The sequence below is a fragment of the Balaenoptera borealis genome (genome assembly GCF_965194805.1).
Source record: "Balaenoptera borealis genome assembly, chromosome: 15".
In the NCBI taxonomy this organism is placed as follows: Eukaryota; Metazoa; Chordata; class Mammalia; order Artiodactyla; family Balaenopteridae; genus Balaenoptera; species Balaenoptera borealis.
The window spans coordinates 33428924-33448154 of NC_138871.1; the positions used below are offsets into that span (position 1 = coordinate 33428924).

General features: G+C 36.9%; 1 protein-coding gene across 7 annotated transcripts in view; it reads right to left on the bottom strand.

Moving 5' to 3' along the window:
• Nucleotides 1–19231, bottom strand: part of APLF (aprataxin and PNKP like factor) — a 91859-nt gene that overhangs the window by 34742 nt on the left and 37886 nt on the right. For all 7 annotated transcript variants that reach the window (XM_082356377.1, XM_082356383.1, XM_082356382.1 and 4 more), the window contains exons 4-6: nt 16470–16614; nt 16019–16151; nt 7281–7465 (exon numbers count right to left, since the gene is read on the bottom strand). In XM_082356377.1, the coding sequence (XP_082212503.1) occupies nt 7281–7465; nt 16019–16151; nt 16470–16614 (463 nt within the window). The remainder of the gene's footprint in view (nt 1–7280; nt 7466–16018; nt 16152–16469; nt 16615–19231) is intronic.

A 19231-nucleotide genomic window follows, 5' to 3' on the forward strand; every position in this document is an offset into this window, starting at 1 on the left:
TCCAGGCTTTATCTGGAATCTATTTTAAGGTTCCGTCTTCCAGGTTAAGGCCTTGTTCTGCATGAGGGTACTCATTTGGCACTTTGGTCTGATTTTGAGATCAGATTGTTTTAACTGAAGCTGGCTGAGAAGCCTCTGGCCTGGTTTCTCCAGGACCAAACTGTTTCCTTAGAACTGGCTGGTATTAGACCTGCGAGCTGTTTGAGTTGCGAGCTGTTTGAATTGAGCTGTTTAAACTGTAAGTTGTTTAAGCTGTTTGAAAACTGTTCTTTTATTATAGAGAAAAACCTCTGAGAATTGGGATCCCAGTTATCTAAATATTTTGAGGGCAACCCACCCCACAACAGGTACTTCAGCTGATTTTGTGTTTAAAAACCACAGTCCTTCCTCACAGGCATTTCCAATGGACCAACCTGACCAAAGGCAATTTAGAATACCAATGGCCATTATGGGACACTTTTGGAATCCTCAAATTAATTTTCTTAAAACCAAACTGGATTACAATAGCTCAAAAACTTCCAGAACTGAATGGAATGACTATTTTGATTTGAAATTTTGAGGCTTCCCAATGTTATCAGAAGTCTAAAATTGCCTCTCTGCAAAATAAGACTTTAAGATTAACTGAGGCAAATTATTAAAGAAAAACAAAATAGCATCTGAAGCTTAACGATCTTCTTCCTTAGCTTCTTCATCTCAGGCTTCACCTCAGATGCCATCTTGTTTTTCTCCCTCAGCTCCTATGGTCAGACTCTGCCTCTGGCACAAACTTCCTCCTTCCTTTTACATTGTCTACACCTCCTCTGTACCCTCAGTGTCCCCATTACTAATTTTCTTGCTAAACTTCCCCTTTTCTCTGAAACTCTCCCTACTCCCTCTTCCTTTGAAATTGCCAGAACCTGTTGCTTTAAAATTAAGCCTTCTGAGGAGCCAGAGGCTAAACCCTTAATTTCTTATATTCCCTGGACTAAAGCTGAACTGTGAGCAATAGTCAAAGATTTTCCCAAAGTAACAGAAGATCCTCATAGATTTGCTGAGGAATTTAATATAGTCATTCAAACTTGACAACCTGGTTTCTCTGACTTACATCACCTAGTTCATATATTTGTCAGTGAAGGCCAGGCCCAGCATTGGATAAAAACTGCTAATTGGGAAAATCTTGAAAGGTCTCTAGCATTACAACTGGGAGACCAGCCCAGTAACTTATTATACGATCACACTTAAGCAATCATGAGGCGACTTCATCAGGTAATTCCTACGGCTTTTCCAAAGCCTGTTGATTGGAACAAAATTCACGCTTGCACACAAAAATCTGACAATCCTGTTCATGACTATTACAATCAACTCCAGATTGTTTTAAAAGAAAATTCTGATCTTCTTTCAGATGTAGATTCCATCTGGGTATCTGTTATCTCTATGTTTATTAATGGGCTGAACTGGGTGCTTTCCTTTCTAGTAAAAAGGACCAGGATAGAATGGAAAATGATGTCCACTCCAGATTTAGCTAACCTGGCAAACCAGCTCACTCAAACTCTAGGTGGGTAACCCTGCCCCCCCCCAAAAAAGACTACTAAAATTCTTAATCTTCAAATCCAGCAACTAAAAGACTCCTAAACAAAACCAAAACCCTCCTAGTTTCTGCTATTATTGCCAAGAGCCAGGACATTGGAAAGAGACTGTTAACAAGTGTAAGTACTTCAGGCCTTCAGCCCTCTAACCAGCCTTTCCAACATCTGCCCAATTCTCAATGACAGGACTCTGATAAACTACAGGGGCTCTTCCCAATCCTCCCTCTCAATCGACTTGGAGAAACATTTCTCCAGATTGGGGATGAATCTCTTCTAGTCTTAACTGACCCTGGAGCCATACTCTCAGTGCTCAACCCCACTACTATAAAGCAGTCCCTAAAACAGCTCAAATAGTGGGATTTCTAACAAGCCTCAAGAGTTTCCTCTCCCTGAACCTATTCCCTTTTGTTTAGGCCCATTGAGAGACGCACACCCTTTTCTCCTTAGTTCCTCTGCCCCTATTCATTTATTAAGCTGATACTTCTTAAAGAAGTATCATGCTGGAATTTCTTTCTCCCAAAAGGGGGAAATAATTCTAGAATTTGACAATAGTCATCAAAGTAACCAATCAGGTGAATTAAATGATCCTTTGACATCTTTTATTTGTTTTGCCTCTGATGGCACTAGAGCTAATTCTGGAAACACTGATCATTTGCCCCTAGTGAATCAGCTGCCACCCTCCTTATGGGCAAAAACTCCAATTGATACTGGCAAAATTCACAGCGCACCTCCCATCAAGATTCAAATAGAGCCCTCAAAACCACTTCCCAGAATTAATTAATATTCCATAAGAAAAGAAGCCCTTAAAGGCATAAAGCCCATAATAGAACATTACAAGGCTCAAGGTCTCATTATCCTTTACACCAGCCCAGTAAGAAAACCTAAAGGCTGAGGGTGGAGGTTCATCCAGAATCTCTGAGCAGTAAACAACATTGTTATCCCTTGACACCCCGTTGTTCCTAATCCCCATACATTACTAATATCCATTCTTACTGGAAGTAAATTCTTTACTGTTACTGATTTATATAGTTCATTCTTTAATATTCCAGTTGATGAAGCCGGCCAATACCTTTTTGCTCTCACTTGGGAAGAAAAACAATTCCCCTGGACAGTAATGTCCCAGGGGTTTGCTGAGAGTCCTTCTTATTTCTCACAAATCCTAAAGGCTGATCTGGATTATATAAAGTTCCCTAGAGGTTCTACTTTGTTGCAATATGTGGATGATTTGCTTCTTTGCTCTCCTTCTCAATCTTCCTCACAGGAAGACAGTATTCACTTGCCAAAGTTTTTAGCCTGAAATGGACATAAGGTCGTCAAAGAAAAATTGCAGTTTGCCCAAACCCAGGTTTGATATTTAGGGCATCTGATATCAGAACAAAAGCTACATGTAGACCCAGATACACTTCATGATGTCCTAAGTTTTCCCAAACTCCAAACTAAGCACCAACTGCAAAGTTTTCTCAGGATAGTTGGTTACTGCCAAAACTGAATTCCAAATTTCTCTCTTATGGCCAAACCTCTGTATGCTTTATTAAACAATAACAACCATGACTCAAACTTATGGGAAGAACCAAACAACATAGCCTGTAAGGCCTTAAAGTTGAGTCTGATGAACCTGCCTGCCCTTGAGAATCCCAATGATCAAATTCCCTCTTTTCTTTTTTGTATATAAAAAGGAAGAGAATGCCCTTGGGGTACTCACCTAAAACCACGGGGCCCACCATCAACCCACATTGCATTATAGCCAGTAACTGGACCCTGTGGCATAGGGATACCCTGCTTGCCTTAAAGCCATTATGGCCACTGCCCTTTGGGTTAAGGCCACCAAGAAAACTGTGGGATCCCCTCTAACCATTTTTGTACTTCATGCAGTAGAAGCCCTCCTGAATTCTCATCACCCTCAATATTTCTCAGCCAGCTGCCTCACCTCCTATGAAGTAAGTCCTTTTGTTAACTGCTCCTCGCATAACTCTTTTATGCTATAATAACCTTAACCCTGCTACTCTTCCCCCCCTCTGTCACGGAAGAAGTCCCTCTTGACTGCTTAACACTGACTGATCACCTACTGACTCCTCATGATGATTTACAGGAAAGATCTCTCAGTAACACTGACTTCTCATGGTTCACTGATGTTCTTATTTAAAAGGTAACAATGGCAAATATTATGCTGGGTATGCTTTGCAACTCCTTTTTTTTTTTTTTTTTTAAATATTACTTTATTTATTTATTTATTTTTATTTTATGGCTGTGTTGGGTCTTCGTTTCTGTGCGAGGGCTTTCTCTAGTTGCGGCAAGTGGGGGCCACTCTTCATCGCGGTGCGCGGGCCTCTCACCATCGTGGCCTCTCTTGTTGTGGAGCACAGGCTCCAGACGCGCAGGCTCAGTAATTGTGGCTCACGGGCTCAGTCGCTCCGCGGCATGTGGGATCTTCCCAGACCAGGGCTCGAACCCATGTCCCCTGCATTGGCAGGCAGATTCTCAACCACTGCGCCATCAGGGAAGCCCCTGCAACTCCTTTTGATGTTGCTGAGGCAGCATCTTTACCAATGGCTACTTTGGCCCAACAGGCTGAATTATACACTCTCAAATGGGCTTGTACTTTAGCTAAGGGCAAATCTGCCAATATTTATACTGATGGTACACAGTTTAAGAGTAGCTCATGATTTTGGAATACCGTGGAAGCAATGTGGCTTCCTTACTTCCAGCGGAAATAAAATTTTAAATGGCTCTTATGTTCAGGAATGCAATATTTTTATCTGCCACTTTAGCTATTACTAATATTCCGGGGCATTCTAAACTTTACTCTCTGGAAGCTAAGGGAAATCACTTTGCTGACATTTCTGCAGGGAATGCTGCCCTGAAAGGGGCTAACCGCATTCTGTTCGTCCAAAGGAACATTCCCCCAAATGATAACTTAGAAAAACTGGCTAAAGAAGCCCAACAACTGGCCTCAGAAAAGGAAAAACAAGATTAGAAATTCAAAAATTGTTGGTCTGATAAAAAGAGAAAGCTCTGGTTTAGACTAACTAACAACCCAGTCCTACTGGAGACTCTAAAATCCCCACTCATCACCCCTGTACAAGCATTAAACCATTGGTCTACTGACAAAATGATAGCATTCATGAATCAATATTGATGGGGAAACACTGACAAATCCACCAAAAGTATCTACCTCACTTGTCCCACTTGTCTGAAATACAACCCAGAGAAGTCTGTTTGTACTGCTCCTAAACAATTTAAACTGTCCAATGGGCCACTCAAGGTCTGACAACTTGCTCTGGCTCATGGATATAAATATGTTTTAGTAATGGTCTATGTGTTTTCACATACAGACAGGCCTCCCTTGCAGACAGGCTACCACTTCTTCTGTGGTTAAGGTCCTTTTAGAAAAGATTATCCCTACCTGGGGAATTCCTCTCAAATTTCATGGTGATCAAGGAACACATTTTACTGATCAGGCACTGCAACAAGTCTGCTATTTAGCCTGTTTTACAACACTTTCACTGTGCTTACCACTCTGAATTCTCGTTTAGGTGAATGCACTAATGGCATTATTATGACTCAATTGGCAAAATTTGTAAAGGTCCTCCAGATACCTCGCCACTGGTCCTTCTAAATCTCAGATCCACCTCTTCTGGAACTCATAAAGCTCTCACCCTTTAAGACAGCCACAGGATGCTCAATGCACTTGGCTCTTGCTTCTTTTGACTCACAACTGATAAAAGGAGAGATACTCCAATATTGCAAAGGCCTAACTGCTTCTATTAAAAATAACCATGTTTTGGTAGAGTAATCTTTTCATAGTGTACTTGTGGGAGATGATGACCTTAAACATCACCTGGCAACCTGGATACTTCGTCTATTGGAAAAAAACACCTCCAGAAGAACTCTCTTCAACCTCACTGGAAAGGCCCCTATCAGGTACTGCTAACCAGCCCTTGTGCCACCAAACTCCAAGGAGTGGACTCTTGGATTCATGTGACACACCTAAAAACTGCACCGAACCCTGACTGGCCCTGCACATCATCTGATGACCTGAAGGTAAAGATTTCCCATAATTGAAGCCACATCTGATGAGACAGCTTTCCCAAGATATCCAGACCAGGCCTGTTGGAAGCTTGTCTGCCAAACCTTTGATGATGACATAACACTTCAGATGCTCTCCAATCTCTATGATCTTGATAACATAGAGACTTTAGATTAAAAGTGCCTGAAAGTTCTTCCTCCTACCTCTCCTTGATACTTGAATGTGACTTCAATAGGTTTCCAACCTGTACTTTCTCTCCAGTGTGAGACACCACACCCAGCAAAGGCCCCTCCTCGCATTAAGGGACAAAAAGCCACTGAAACCAGAAAACCTGATGCTTGATCAGTAGTGCTTCAGAGAAAGATCTTGATCAAAAGGGGGAAAATGTAAAAAATTAATAAACAGAAACCTCAATTAAATAGAGTTGGGAGACCAGAAGGCAGAGCTCTCATGCCCTGTGATGATAGCAGAGCACAACATGAAAAAGAAAGACTCCTCTTCCTTCCTGGCGAGGACTCAGCCAATGAAAAACCATGGATTCTGTTTACTATAGCCCTCCCAACTTCCTTTTCCCCTCTCTAAAAGCATTCTCCTTCCCTTGCTGTGCAGGAACTTGCACGTGGCTCATCCATGGCTTCAGACCCCAAACTGCATTGATGATCTTAATAAGTCTTTATAGCCAATATATGAGTCAGAATACATTTTGTTTTCATTTATTAAACTTGACTCCATAAGTAAGCAAAGGAGTTGAGCCCTTAGTGATTATACCCCACTTCTCTAGCTTGAGGAAAGGATCTTCCAGTGAGGAGCAGGATCTTCTCTAATGGGAGAGGAGGCAAGACTGAGGGGAGAACTATAAAAGGTCTGACTCTCTGGGATAGCTGCTGGAATTTCCATCAATCCAGTGCATGCTATTCTAAAACCAATCCTACTCCTATGGCTCTCAATGAGACTAAATAGATGGGGACCCACAAAGCTTAGCCACAGGTCTACAAGGATCATGAAAACTGTCATCTAAAGCCACCCTACTCCTGAAAGGAAGAATACCTGATCTTTTTGTCCTAGGGCCATCTCTCTCTTTTTTTCCCCTTCTCTCTCTCTTTTTAAATTCATCCAATAAATAGGCCTTATTTTCTTAGAGTATCCAGTACCAAAGAATGCTTCAGTCAGCCAAACCATTCTAGTGACTTAGCAAAAACTGAAAGAGGAAAGAAAAGATTTATAAATACTGCAAGTTAGTCCAGAAGTAATCCTGCAACAGGCTGTTAAGAACTACCCATTTGTTGTTCCTCTCTTCATACTTATCAAGAAAAAGGTAGTTACAGGTAGTCTGAGAATGACCAATAGAAGAAACCAGATTTTCAAAATGGAGGTACCAAATTATGACCAAAGCCAAGTGTTCTCCATCTTTTTTTCAGTCTGAAAATTTCTAAATTAAGTAGCTTTGTTTTCTACATTGCAAGTGCTATATTAAAGATTAGTTTCAGTAAGCCAAAAACCAAAAACAAACAAAAGAAAAACTGGGGCTAGTTTTTATCTTGATAAACTCAATATAAAAAGCATTTTTGAAAAAAAAAAAAAAAAAGCATTTTTGGTTTTTCCTTGATATATACAGCATATGATTATTCCTAACTAGAACACCTGATGAAGAAAATAAACAATCAAATTATGAATTTTTAAAAAATCACCTTGGATGAAATGATAGACTCTTCCTGGTCAGCATTTTTGCACTTTTTTCCTGTGTCTTGCTCTGCTGATATACTTTCTGTACTTCCTGATGAAATTAATCGCTTTCTTCCCTGCTGTGTGATGCTTACTTGGGTTTTGTCTTTGCAGATTCCTTCTTTTCCACTTTCCTGGATTACATTATTATCTTAATCACACACAAGTACATAAACACAAAGAAAAAGAAGAAGAAAATTATCTCCTGTACCTTCAAATGTCAATAATCCATACCAAAAAAAAAAAAGACAGAAGGAAAGAAAAAAGAAAAAGGACAAAAGAGCAAGTACATTTAAAGTTCTATTTATATTAAGGCCAATCTCCAATCTGAAAATGCATATTTGCAAATCTCAAAAAGTATTAAGCAGCACCATGGCCAAGAGCTCCAGCCCTGAAGTCATCCTGGCCAAGATGCTAATGTGGGCAGGCTTCATCCTTTAACTGTTTCACCTCACCTCTCTCAACTTTGGTTTCATCATCTAGAAAAAGGGAGTTATAATAATAACTGATGGAGTTATTAGGAGGAGTAAATGAGGTAAGATATATAAACTCTCTCAGAGTACCACATGTATGTTAGTTATCATATACATTTTTAAAAATTTTGGCATTGAATTTCTCTAACAGAAAATCTGACATATAGCTATCCAATGAATTTTACATATACTTACTGAGCCTCTATCATCCACAGTGAGGAATACAACTTAAGTTACCTTAAATACAGATTAAGTACCTAAAATAACTGAAAAGGAAGAGCAACCTCTACAAACTTCACTGCTAAAGAAAACAAGTCTCAATAACAATGGACATTGCATTGCCATAATACTTATTCAAGGTTCAATGTAGTGGGGAAACTTAAATCAGCATCATATTCTGTTAACAAATTCATGAATTGTCTAATCAGAAAAGAAAAAAGATCTACTTATTTTAAGAGGAAAATCTTCATGGTTAGTTGTCTTTCTCCTCTACTTCATGAGGGCAGAGACTTTCTGTGCCTCGTTCACTGTTCCCCATTTTGTGTCTCTAGTATCTAGACCTATGCCTATCACAAAATTGATACTCAGTGAATATGTTTGAGTAATTGAATTGTTAGCATAAACAGAAATTGTCCAAAGATCCTTTGAGAGACTGGATACAGGTATGTAAGGCAATCTGTAGTCACTATTTTAATGTTCTAAAGCAAAGTTTAGCAAACTTCTGTAAATAGCCAGAGAATAAATATTTTAAGCACTGTGAGCCATATAATATTTGTCACAACTACCCAACTCTGCCTTGTAGTGTGAAACCAGCCATAGACAATACATACATGGATGAGTATGGCTATGTTCCAATAAAACTTTCTTTACAGAAACAGGCAGTGGGCTGAATTTGGCTCATGGGCTGTAGTTTGCTCAGAGCTGTTCTAAAGGATATTCAAATGCTCTGAAATAACACACCCTCATTAAATTCAGAAAAGAAATACTAATAGAATACTGGCCATATTATTGAACAGGAAAATCACTGAACCAACATAAAAGTAATGTATTTATCAAAGGAAACTTATGAAAAAACTATCTAATAACTAAACTCAGCTTCAATTATTTAAATCTTTGTTTTGAATCTAAATTAGGGAACATTTCACATCATTTTAGAAACTGGCAGAAATGGGACTAAATAGAACTGACTATACAGTCTGGTGAAGCAAATGACCAAATATTACAACAGTTATGAATTAGTGAAACCAAGGGAAATAATCAACTATGATACTGTTTACTATGCTAGGAACTAAAAAACTGTATATTAAATAAGGCACAGCTTTTCCACAAATGACAGTTCACCACATTCCCAAGTGTCACAGATGTATATAAAATTCTAAAATTAAATATATATTTTTTTAAAATATTCAATTCTTTAAAATTCCAAATGATATACTACAAATATTCCTTCTAGGGACCAGAGCTCATTTTTTTTTTTTGCATAGGAAGAAGTCATTTTGATATTGTTAAAATGCTCTTCACAAAGCGTATATAAAATATATAAGTTAACTGGCTCATAACAATCTTTATATCTGGCATATAAAATATTTTTCTAAATCCAGGATAGGTATACTTAAATGATAGAAATAGAAAAGAAATTAGCTATTGAACAAATCAGTTTATTTTAAACAATTACTAACTGCATTTACTTACATGAGCAGTTACACTAATACTATATGAATGCTAGCTCAACTATATGCATATATGTCATTAAAATCACAACCATCCAATTTTATCCTCCAAAGAAACCACTCCTAACAGTTATAGTAACAGTTTGATGCGTATCCTTCTCAACTTTTTCCTAAGTATAAGCAAATATATTTACAAATACATAATAAATATATACAGGGCTAAAAGTATACATGCTATTATTTCTCTGGGATAAATACCTAGAATTGGAATTTCTGGACCAAAATGTGTTATACACTTAAAGATTTAAGAGATACTGGCAAATATCTCTATTTAATGTCTCTAAATAACTTTAAAAGGCTATACCAACTTATACTTCCACCAACCATGTCTGCTGATACCCATTTTGGTCAGTAATGAATATTATCAATTGCTTAGATTTTGATGAGCTTAACAAACAGAAACTGGTATCTGGTTGTTTTAATTTACATTTCCCTATCTGATAGTAGTCATATATTTATTGGCTGTTTGTATTTATTCTTCTGTAGTACAGCATATAAAATGCCCAAAATTTCTACCAAGTTCTTTCTTTTGTGTTACTAAGTAGACAATTATTAAAAACCTTCTATCTATTTTATAACTGTGACAGATAATATCTCCCAGTATATTTTTTGTCAGTCTGCTATTTGCCTCTGACTTTGTTTACAGTGTCTTTTGCATTAAAATGTTTTTTTTACCTTTAATCTAAATAGATCTGCCAAATTTTCCCTTATGGTTCCAGGCTCCCCACCATCTTTTTTTTTTTTTTTTTTAAAGAAATTCACGTTCTTTTATTTATTTATTTATGACTGTGTTGAGTCTTCTTTTCTGTGTGAGGGCTTTCTCTAGTTGCGGCAAGTGGGGACCACTCTTCATCGCGGTGCGCGGGCCTCTCACCATCGCGGCCTCTCTTGTTGCGGAGCACAGGCTCCAGACGCGCAGGCTCAGTAATTGTGGCTCACGGGCCCAGTTGCTCCGTGGCATGTGGGATCTTCCCAGACCAGGGCTCGAACCCGTGTCCCCTGCATTGGCAGGCAGATTCTCAACCACTGCGCCACCAGGGAAGCCCTCCCCACCATCTTAATAAAGTCTCCCAGAAGTAATAAAAAATATTTCCCCATATTTTCTTCAAATGCCTTAATAGTTTCAATTTTTATATTGGTTATTAATTCAATAGAAATTTATTTATGAATATGGCATGAGCAGTGAGTGCTCTATTATTATTTCTTCCAAATGGAAAGCTAATTCTCCCAACATCGTATTTAATAATGATGCATCCTTTCCCCATCAATTTGAACTGATAATTTCTTACATATTAAATGTGTGTTATTCTAATCTGCTTTGGGGTGTTTCATTCTTTTTTACTGCTCTAACTTAGCTATTCCTATGCCAGAACTATCAACTACTGAAAGTAGGCACCAGCCCAGATTGTGATAAAGGAAAGTTCTATAAAGAAATGGATATTTCTGTTATTCAAACTGTCCTTGAGCATATATAAAAAACCTCCTAATGCACTTTATACAATGCTGACATAGCTCTAATGTCAAAATCTGACATGGATGGCACAAATGGAGAAAAATACTAACCACACTTATGAATATAGATACAAACGTCCTAAACTAAATATCAGCAAATCTAGCACAGCATAAAAATAATAAGTCACCACAATAAAATTAACTTATTCCAGGAACACAAGCATGGTACAGCATTAGGAAATCTACCAACATCATTAATTACATTATCATATGAAAATGCAGGACTGTTTCTATACCAAAAATTTTTTTCAAAGAATTCAACAGTTATTCCTGAAGGAGTCAGTCAATCACCCTAAACATGATGAGTATCAGAATCAAATACCAATCATATTAAATGCTGAAATACTAACAGAATTACTGTTAAAATAAGGAATACAGATGCCAATTTTATCCATTTTTATTTAAAATTTATAGGATCTAACTTATGAAATAAGAAATGTTTTTAAAAGCAGTAAATAGATCAGAAGAGCCAAAATTTTCATAATTCTGTAGATATGACTATACAGCTAGAAAATCCAAGAGGCTAAAAAACGATTAGAATTAGATCATTTAACAAGGATGCTTAAAATAAAGTAAATGTAAAGAATAACTAGAGCTTTAAGTAAACTGAACCATAATCAAATTAAACAATGTCAGTTAAATATTTATAATCTGCATTGAGTTGTCATACAGAAAATATTCAGAGTACAAAATTAAGTGTAAACTAAATGGTTTGGGGACTGCTTACTACTTCAACCTTTATCAGCATGTGCCACTTTTCATAACTCCATGTTGGAGGGTTAGAAGATGGGGAAAGAAGAATACTAAAGGGTAGCATGATAACCAGTGAAAATATAAAAGCTCCCTTTTCAGTCTAGCAAGAGTGTCATACCCTAGGAGTTCTAACTTGTCCTGGGGTCTAGAAGGCTGAGGAAGCAAATGGAAGCAGAGAGGGGAGGCTCTGATACCCTTTGCCCAAATATTTATATTCACTTACCAATCACTAAGGGACATGGAAAAATTTTAGCCCAGGCCTGAGAAACTCATGATAACATCTAAGGGCTAGTACCTGGGGACCCAGAAAAGTAAATAAATTAGAAGTATACTGGCTGAAAAACAGAAAGGATAGCCTGATCACAGCAAACATCCATGTACATATAAGAATTAAACTAACAGTTAAACTGAGAAAAGATCCAGGAGAGAATGCAAGGGCATATTAATAAAATAAAAAGCAAAAACAAAACAAAACAAAACCCCCAAAGCATACAGAGGGTAAATTTAGGTGGCCATGCAGATATAGTGATATGGTTCAGAGCATGGGCTTTAGAGTCAGACAGAACTAGGTCTCAATTATAGCCTGGCATTTATTATGATCTTAGATAAGTTAGTTAACATCAATTAACATTATTATTTGTCCTGTAATTAATGTCACAGATGGTTCCAAAATATCAAGATGGTTTCAGATAGTCTAAATAAAGATCAATGAACACGATAGAGTACTAAAGCTGCAAAAGACGTAAGAAAGTATCCTACATCTAAATGAGCCTAAAATGCATCTTGGAAATTGATTTTTCAAAATCATTAGCATTGGTCTATTGACCTGGATGATATATTACTTAAACAAACAGAACAATAACAATAATAAAAACTACACAGCAGAAAAAGTCAAATTATTCCAACCTTTAATTAGCTGGATTCAAGTACTAAACTGTCCTTTACTTCTAAATCTTTCTGTCTTTAAAGGAGTTAAGTAACCTAACTTTGTTTTTGTAAGTATTCTCCCAAAGTCTGAATTTATAAGACATGCCTGAATGCAAAGACTTTTTTATCTTATTTTGAAGCTTTAGCATTTTAAGTATATTATGTACTATATAATATTCCTGTCCAAATCAATGTCAAATTACTCTCATTTGTATTTTCAAGGTGAGGTGCCCAAAAAAGTGCTTCTTATTTTATATGGTGCTTTTATCAAGTGAAAATTAATGGATATTTGCTTCAAATTTATAATTTGAAGCAAGTATATTTTAGACGATTATAAGTCATGTAATAATGGTAGTACAGAAGCAGATACAGTACAAAGTAACTCTGAAAGAAAAGAACTTGTTTGCAAGGAGGCAGTTCACACTGGTCCAATTTCTGGTCAAATAATATTCCTTCTATATTAGAGAAAAGGTTCTACTGAGGGAAAGTGCTGCCCCCTCTCCACTACCATCCCCATTCCCTTCCTGCAAACTGAGAAGAACCACACTTAATGAGAAATGTTACTGATAAAAATATATTATACATGTAATGATGGGGCGTGGGGGATTGAAAGCCACTGTCCTGGAATAAAACACTTAGCAGGAAATCTTAGATTTAAATATGAAAATTCTCTAGATTAAATCACATCTCCCTCACCACATGATATATAAGCTATTTTTGCCACAAGATCACTCTGATCCTACTACAATCTAAATTAGCATTAAATAAGGAATATTCTGTACACAACATATTTGATCAAAAACTTTAGAGGACTTTTATGACCACTATGCTGAACACGAGAAATAGTAAGAGTTGGAACATTCAACTAACATATATTGTGCTGTCAATTGTACTGTTAATTTATAAAAGACAATGTTCAAGGTAAAAAGGCAGATTGACTGAACTGATCATCCCAAACAAAACCATTACAAATTTTAGACAAAGTATTTTTAAAAAAAAAACTATTTGAAGGCACTAGAGAGTAACCAAAAAGGCAGAAATGAGGAGTCTGACCTTGAAAACTTAACTACAGTCTGTGAGGTTTATCAATTTGTGGCTTTTTTCCTGAGGGCATCCCCCAATTCGCAGGTGACAGAAAGCTGCAGCCTTACTGGCTTAAGTGGTCAGAGGGCTGAGTTTGAGGCTAACAGAGTAGGTAGAAAGTTAAAGACAAAATTCCAGAAGGAAGAAAGGCTTAGAGAGCCAAGAATCAAAATCTACATGTAAAACTGACCCAAATCCCTGGCTGGTTGCTAAACTACATGCGCACAGACTGCAGCTGCTGTCCACACGGAGGAAACAGAGTTTAGGGCCTGAATTAAATGCCCATTAAGAAAACAGGAAGTAAATTTCCTATTAGGCCCAGTTAATTGCCTATTAGAATAAAAATATTTATTCAGAGGGATACAAAATTAAAGTCTCTGTACTCTATCATTCATAACATCCAATAGCATAAACCAGAAAATGTGACCCATATAAAGGAAAATAAGCAGCCAATAGAAACTAAACCTGAGATGACTGAAAAGTTGCAAATAAAATGCAGACTGAATAATACAATGTAGCAAACATTTTAATAATCTTGAATCAATGGGAATACCCAGCAGATGACATAAAGCATTGTGGTATCTGCTATGACAGTGAACTATGCTAGGACACTGGTCTCATCTTCTTTGACTCCTTCAGCACATATCATTGTGTGCCTGTAGTTTTTTGTCTAATTAAATTAATTTTAAACACTCTTACTGTGCTTGTCTTTTACCTTAGACATGACCCCAACAGGTCTGTTTGAAAAGCTACTTTAATAAGTCGTCTGTATTGCTTTCAGTAGTAAAATGAATAGTATTTTTCTATTTTTTTACATATGTAAATGGCACATATTGTAATGGGTGAAACCTAGGGTTGACCAGGAAACAATTTTTCGAAAGTTTTTTTTTCCACTGTAGTATAAAGGGAGTGCTTTAGCAACATATATCATGATCCTTTAATATTTACACTTTTTGATCAACTAATTTCCTTTCTACAATTTAGACCATAGTAATAATAAGAGTAGACTTCTAAGATACTCAGTTTTTAATTGCACTTATTAATGACACTGCAATTTGGGACAGTGAATAAATGTTCAATAATAAGATAATTCTTAAATGATGATGTATTAAGAGAGAGGACAGGTACAGACATTACTGTGGTTGGCAGGATTCTGAAATGAACCCTCCCCGAGATTTCCTGCCCTAATCCCCAGGACTGTGAATAAGATATCATGCCCAGGATTATGTTAAGTTATATGGCAAAATAAATGTTGCACCTATTTTTAAGGTTACAAATCAGTTTACCTTGGGTTAATTAAATGGGAGATTATGTACATGGGCTTGATCTAATCAACAAATCCTTTAGAGCAGAGAGTTTTCTCAGCTGGCCACCGAGGGGAAATTAGAGAGACGCAAAGCTGGAGAAAGGTCTGTTGTGCTATGCTGGCCTTGAAAATGAAGTGCAAGAACAGAAAAATGCCCTCTAGGAGCAGAGTGAGCTCCAGCCAACAGTCAGCAGGAAAACAAGTCCTTTAGTCCTCCAACTGCAAGGAAGCAAATTCTCCACAACTGGAATAATCTTCTAAGGGGATTCTCCCATGACACCCAGGTCAGAACCCAGCCTGACAGAAACCTGGATTTCTCTTGTGAAAATCTCAACAAACAACTCTGTTGAATCTGCCCGGACTCCTCATCTTTAAAACTGTGAGCTAGGGCTTCCCTGGTGGTGCAGTGGTTAAGAATCCGCCTGCCAATGCAGGGGACATGGGTTCGAGCCTTGGTCCGGGAAGATCCCACATGCCACAGAGCAACAAAGCCCGTGCGCCACAACTACTGAGCCTGTGCTCTAGAGCCCAAGAGCCACAACTACTGAAGCCCACATGCCTAGAGCCCATACTCTGCAACAAGAGAAGCCACCACAATGAGAAGCCCTCGCACTGCAACGAAGACCCAATGCAGCCATAAATAAATAAATAAAAAAACAAATAAATTTATTAAAAAAAAACCCTGCGAGCTAATAAATGGGTACTGTTTTAAGCCACTAAAAAATAATCATAATCATAATAATTAGCAGAATGGTGTTTGATAAATGGCATAAAATAGTTTATGTTTAAAATTAGACTTCATGAACACATCTAAAGAAATGTTAGGCTAAGTTATACACTTACATAACTGCTATTTCTGTCTTCATTTGTTCAAAAAAACTTTCAAATTCTGTTAAATATTTTCTTGAAACAAAACCTACCTCCACTGATGACTGGTACTGAAAGGTTCTGATCACTTAGATTTTCTGTTAACATCCACGCTGGAAGGATTCTTTTCCTCTGGGAAGGGTTTGGCTGTTGCTTACTCAAGTCTCTACTTTCATCTAGGAAAGACTAAAAAGGCACCTATATATTAATTGCCAAAAATAATCCTGCATCCTTAATAAAACCATAAAAATTATTTACTTTGCAGAAAACTACCATTAAAAAAATCCATCTGCAACTGTGGACTGAGTTGGTCAAAGTTCTCAAAGAAAGAAATTCAATATCGCTATTAGTTGAAGTGTTGGTCTAGTGTGATATTCTCTAGAGCTTAACTTAAAAACAGCAAAAGCAGATCAATGCTAGAAATTCTGTCATATGTCTAATACCAGTTGTCTTTTCTTTCCTTAAGGAACATGTTATAAATGGATGAGATCTTAAATTTCTTACCACAGTATTTGCAGTGGTCTGGGTCTTTCCTATTTCTGTGCTTCTTTCCAGCTGTGGGGCACCAGGTGTCTCATCAGGCAAATCAATCAAGGAAGATTTTGGTGTTTCATTCAATATATCATCTTCATCAAGTATTTGACGGTTTCTATGAAATACAATTGAAATTCATTTATTAATCACTTAAATTTAAAACATTTCTATTGCCTATCATGCCATTATGTGATTCTCCCAAGTACATCTAACTAATGGGTTATGCTACTTTTCTCAGACTTAGGAAGACAAAAAAGCAGATTATAGTATGCTAGAATAAAATATATAGACTAGAATATGTTCTTCATCTTCTGCTCACTCTATCACCATAAGATACAGTAAACTTTCCAAAACATGGGCCTAGAAACCACAGCTATTTATAAGATGGGCAGTGGCCATCTCTATGAAGGCTTAAGAGTTATTTACTTACTATATAGTATTTGTTCAGATTGTCCATAAAAGTTAAGATCGCCTCCAAGTATCCAAAAAGAAAATGCAAACTGTAAGAACATCAGCTAAGCTAGTTAGGGTCTTGAAAAAAGAAATAAAATCCTGAGGTCAAGTTCACACACAGCTGCTACTGGGGTCCTGGCCAGTGCAGCCACTTGTGAAATCTCCCCAAACTTGTAGTCCGACACAGGAGCATCCATGGTCACATGTGGAACATACTAGCAGAACCAATTACCTCCTACTTGCTGCAAAGTGTGGTAAGATCATCCAAAGTTCTGGATCATTATTCTTTATGTATGCATAGAGATGATCCAACAGACTTATTTTTTTGAAAATTTGAAAACATAGATGGAAATACCACTCAGAAATAAAAAGGAAAGAAGTATGATATGTACAACAACTTGGATGAATCTCAAAGGCAGTTTGCTAAGTGAAAGAAGCCAGACACAAAAAGTACATTTCGTATGAATCCATGCATATGTCATTCTGAAGAGGTAAAGCTACAAGGACAGAAATCGGATCAGAAGTCACCAGAAACAGTGGGTGGGGGAGGGGAATGACCACAAAGAGGCAGGAGGGAATTTTCTGGGGAAATGAAAATGTTCTATATCTCACTGTGGTGGTACTTACATAACTACACAAATTTGTCAAAGTGCGTTGAATTATACATTTAAAGGGGTGAATTTTACTATTGGTAAAACGTTCCTCAGTAAACGCTAACGTTAAAAAATTTGTCTAGCTGAGAAAAGAATAATTAATGGCTTGTTTTATTTGTTTTAGTGTATCTTATAGGAATAACCTTCTTCAAAGGCAGACTCGAATTCATGGCAGGAATCAGTCAAAAGAGAACAACTTACTTAGACTAAATTTCCCTGCAACACCACTGTTTTTGTTCATTCAATAAATATTTTTAAAATACCTAGGGTGTGTCAGACACTGTGCCAGGCACTGGGGACTCAGAGTTGAAAATGTATGATTGCATGAAATTGCACTCCCATCACAATATTCAAATCCATTTTACTCACAACACACAGGTGTGCTTCCAAATTCTGATTTTTTCCCTCAAATTTTCTTAATATTTAATTTGAAAAATATTAAGAAACACTCCAGAGAAATGAAATGGCTTTTCACAACTTACAGTGTTAAAAATTAAGTAACATCATCCATTCCATTTCTAGTTTTTCTATTCTGGCATACATTCAAGACTAATACACACACATCCTATAGCCATAGGGAATTTTTATTAATATTTACCAAGAATAAATATAACAACAAAAAAAATCCTATCCCAGAACAAAATTCCAACATTTAGTTTCAAATAGGTCAAAGTGCAAATTATTCTACTATACTTTTATTTAAATATAAATACTGTCACTGTGATATGGACATATTCTTATATTATCTTCAAATACTTCCTCAAGCAATCAACTATCACAGATTTATAATACAGTGTAACCAGAATTTGTTAAAAAATAAAAATAAAAACTTGGAATTTAATCTAAACACAATATAACAAAGGTAAATGAGTTACCCTTTTCTTTGGTAATAGCTATCAAGACATAATTCACATAATCATGAAATTCGTGCTGTTAAAGTATAAAATTCAGTAGTTTTTAGTATATTCCAAAGTCGTACAATGATCACCAATATCTAACTCTGGAATATATTCATCAACTCAAAAAGAAATCCCATGTGCATCAGCAGTCACTTCCCATTCTCTTCTCCAGCCTCGGCAACTGCTAATCTACTTTCTGTCTCTAGGGATTTACATTTTCTGACACTTCATATAGATGGACTCATACAAGTTGTTTGTATACAGATGTTTTTTTTCAATTCTTTTGGGTACATTCCTAGGAGTGGAATTGCTGTGTCACATGTAATTCTACGTTTAAAATTTTGAGGAACTGCCAGAATGTGTTCCAAAGAGGCAGTAACACTTTACAACCCACTACCAAAGCATAAGAGTTCCAATCTCTCCACAACCTCACCAACACTTGTTATTATGTCTTTTTTACCATAGCTATCCTACTGAACGTGAAATGGTATCTCATTATGGCTCTGATTTGCATTTCATGTTGAGCATCTTTTCACGTGCTTATTGGCCAGTCAGGTATTTTCCCTGAAGAAATGTCTACTCAAATTTAGTATGCATTTTGAAATTGGGTTGTCTTTTTATTACTGTGTTGTAAAAGTTCTTTACATATTCTAGATAGAAGTCCCCTATCAGATATATGACTTGCAAATGTTTTCTCTCGTTCTGTGGGTTGTCTTTTCACTTTCTT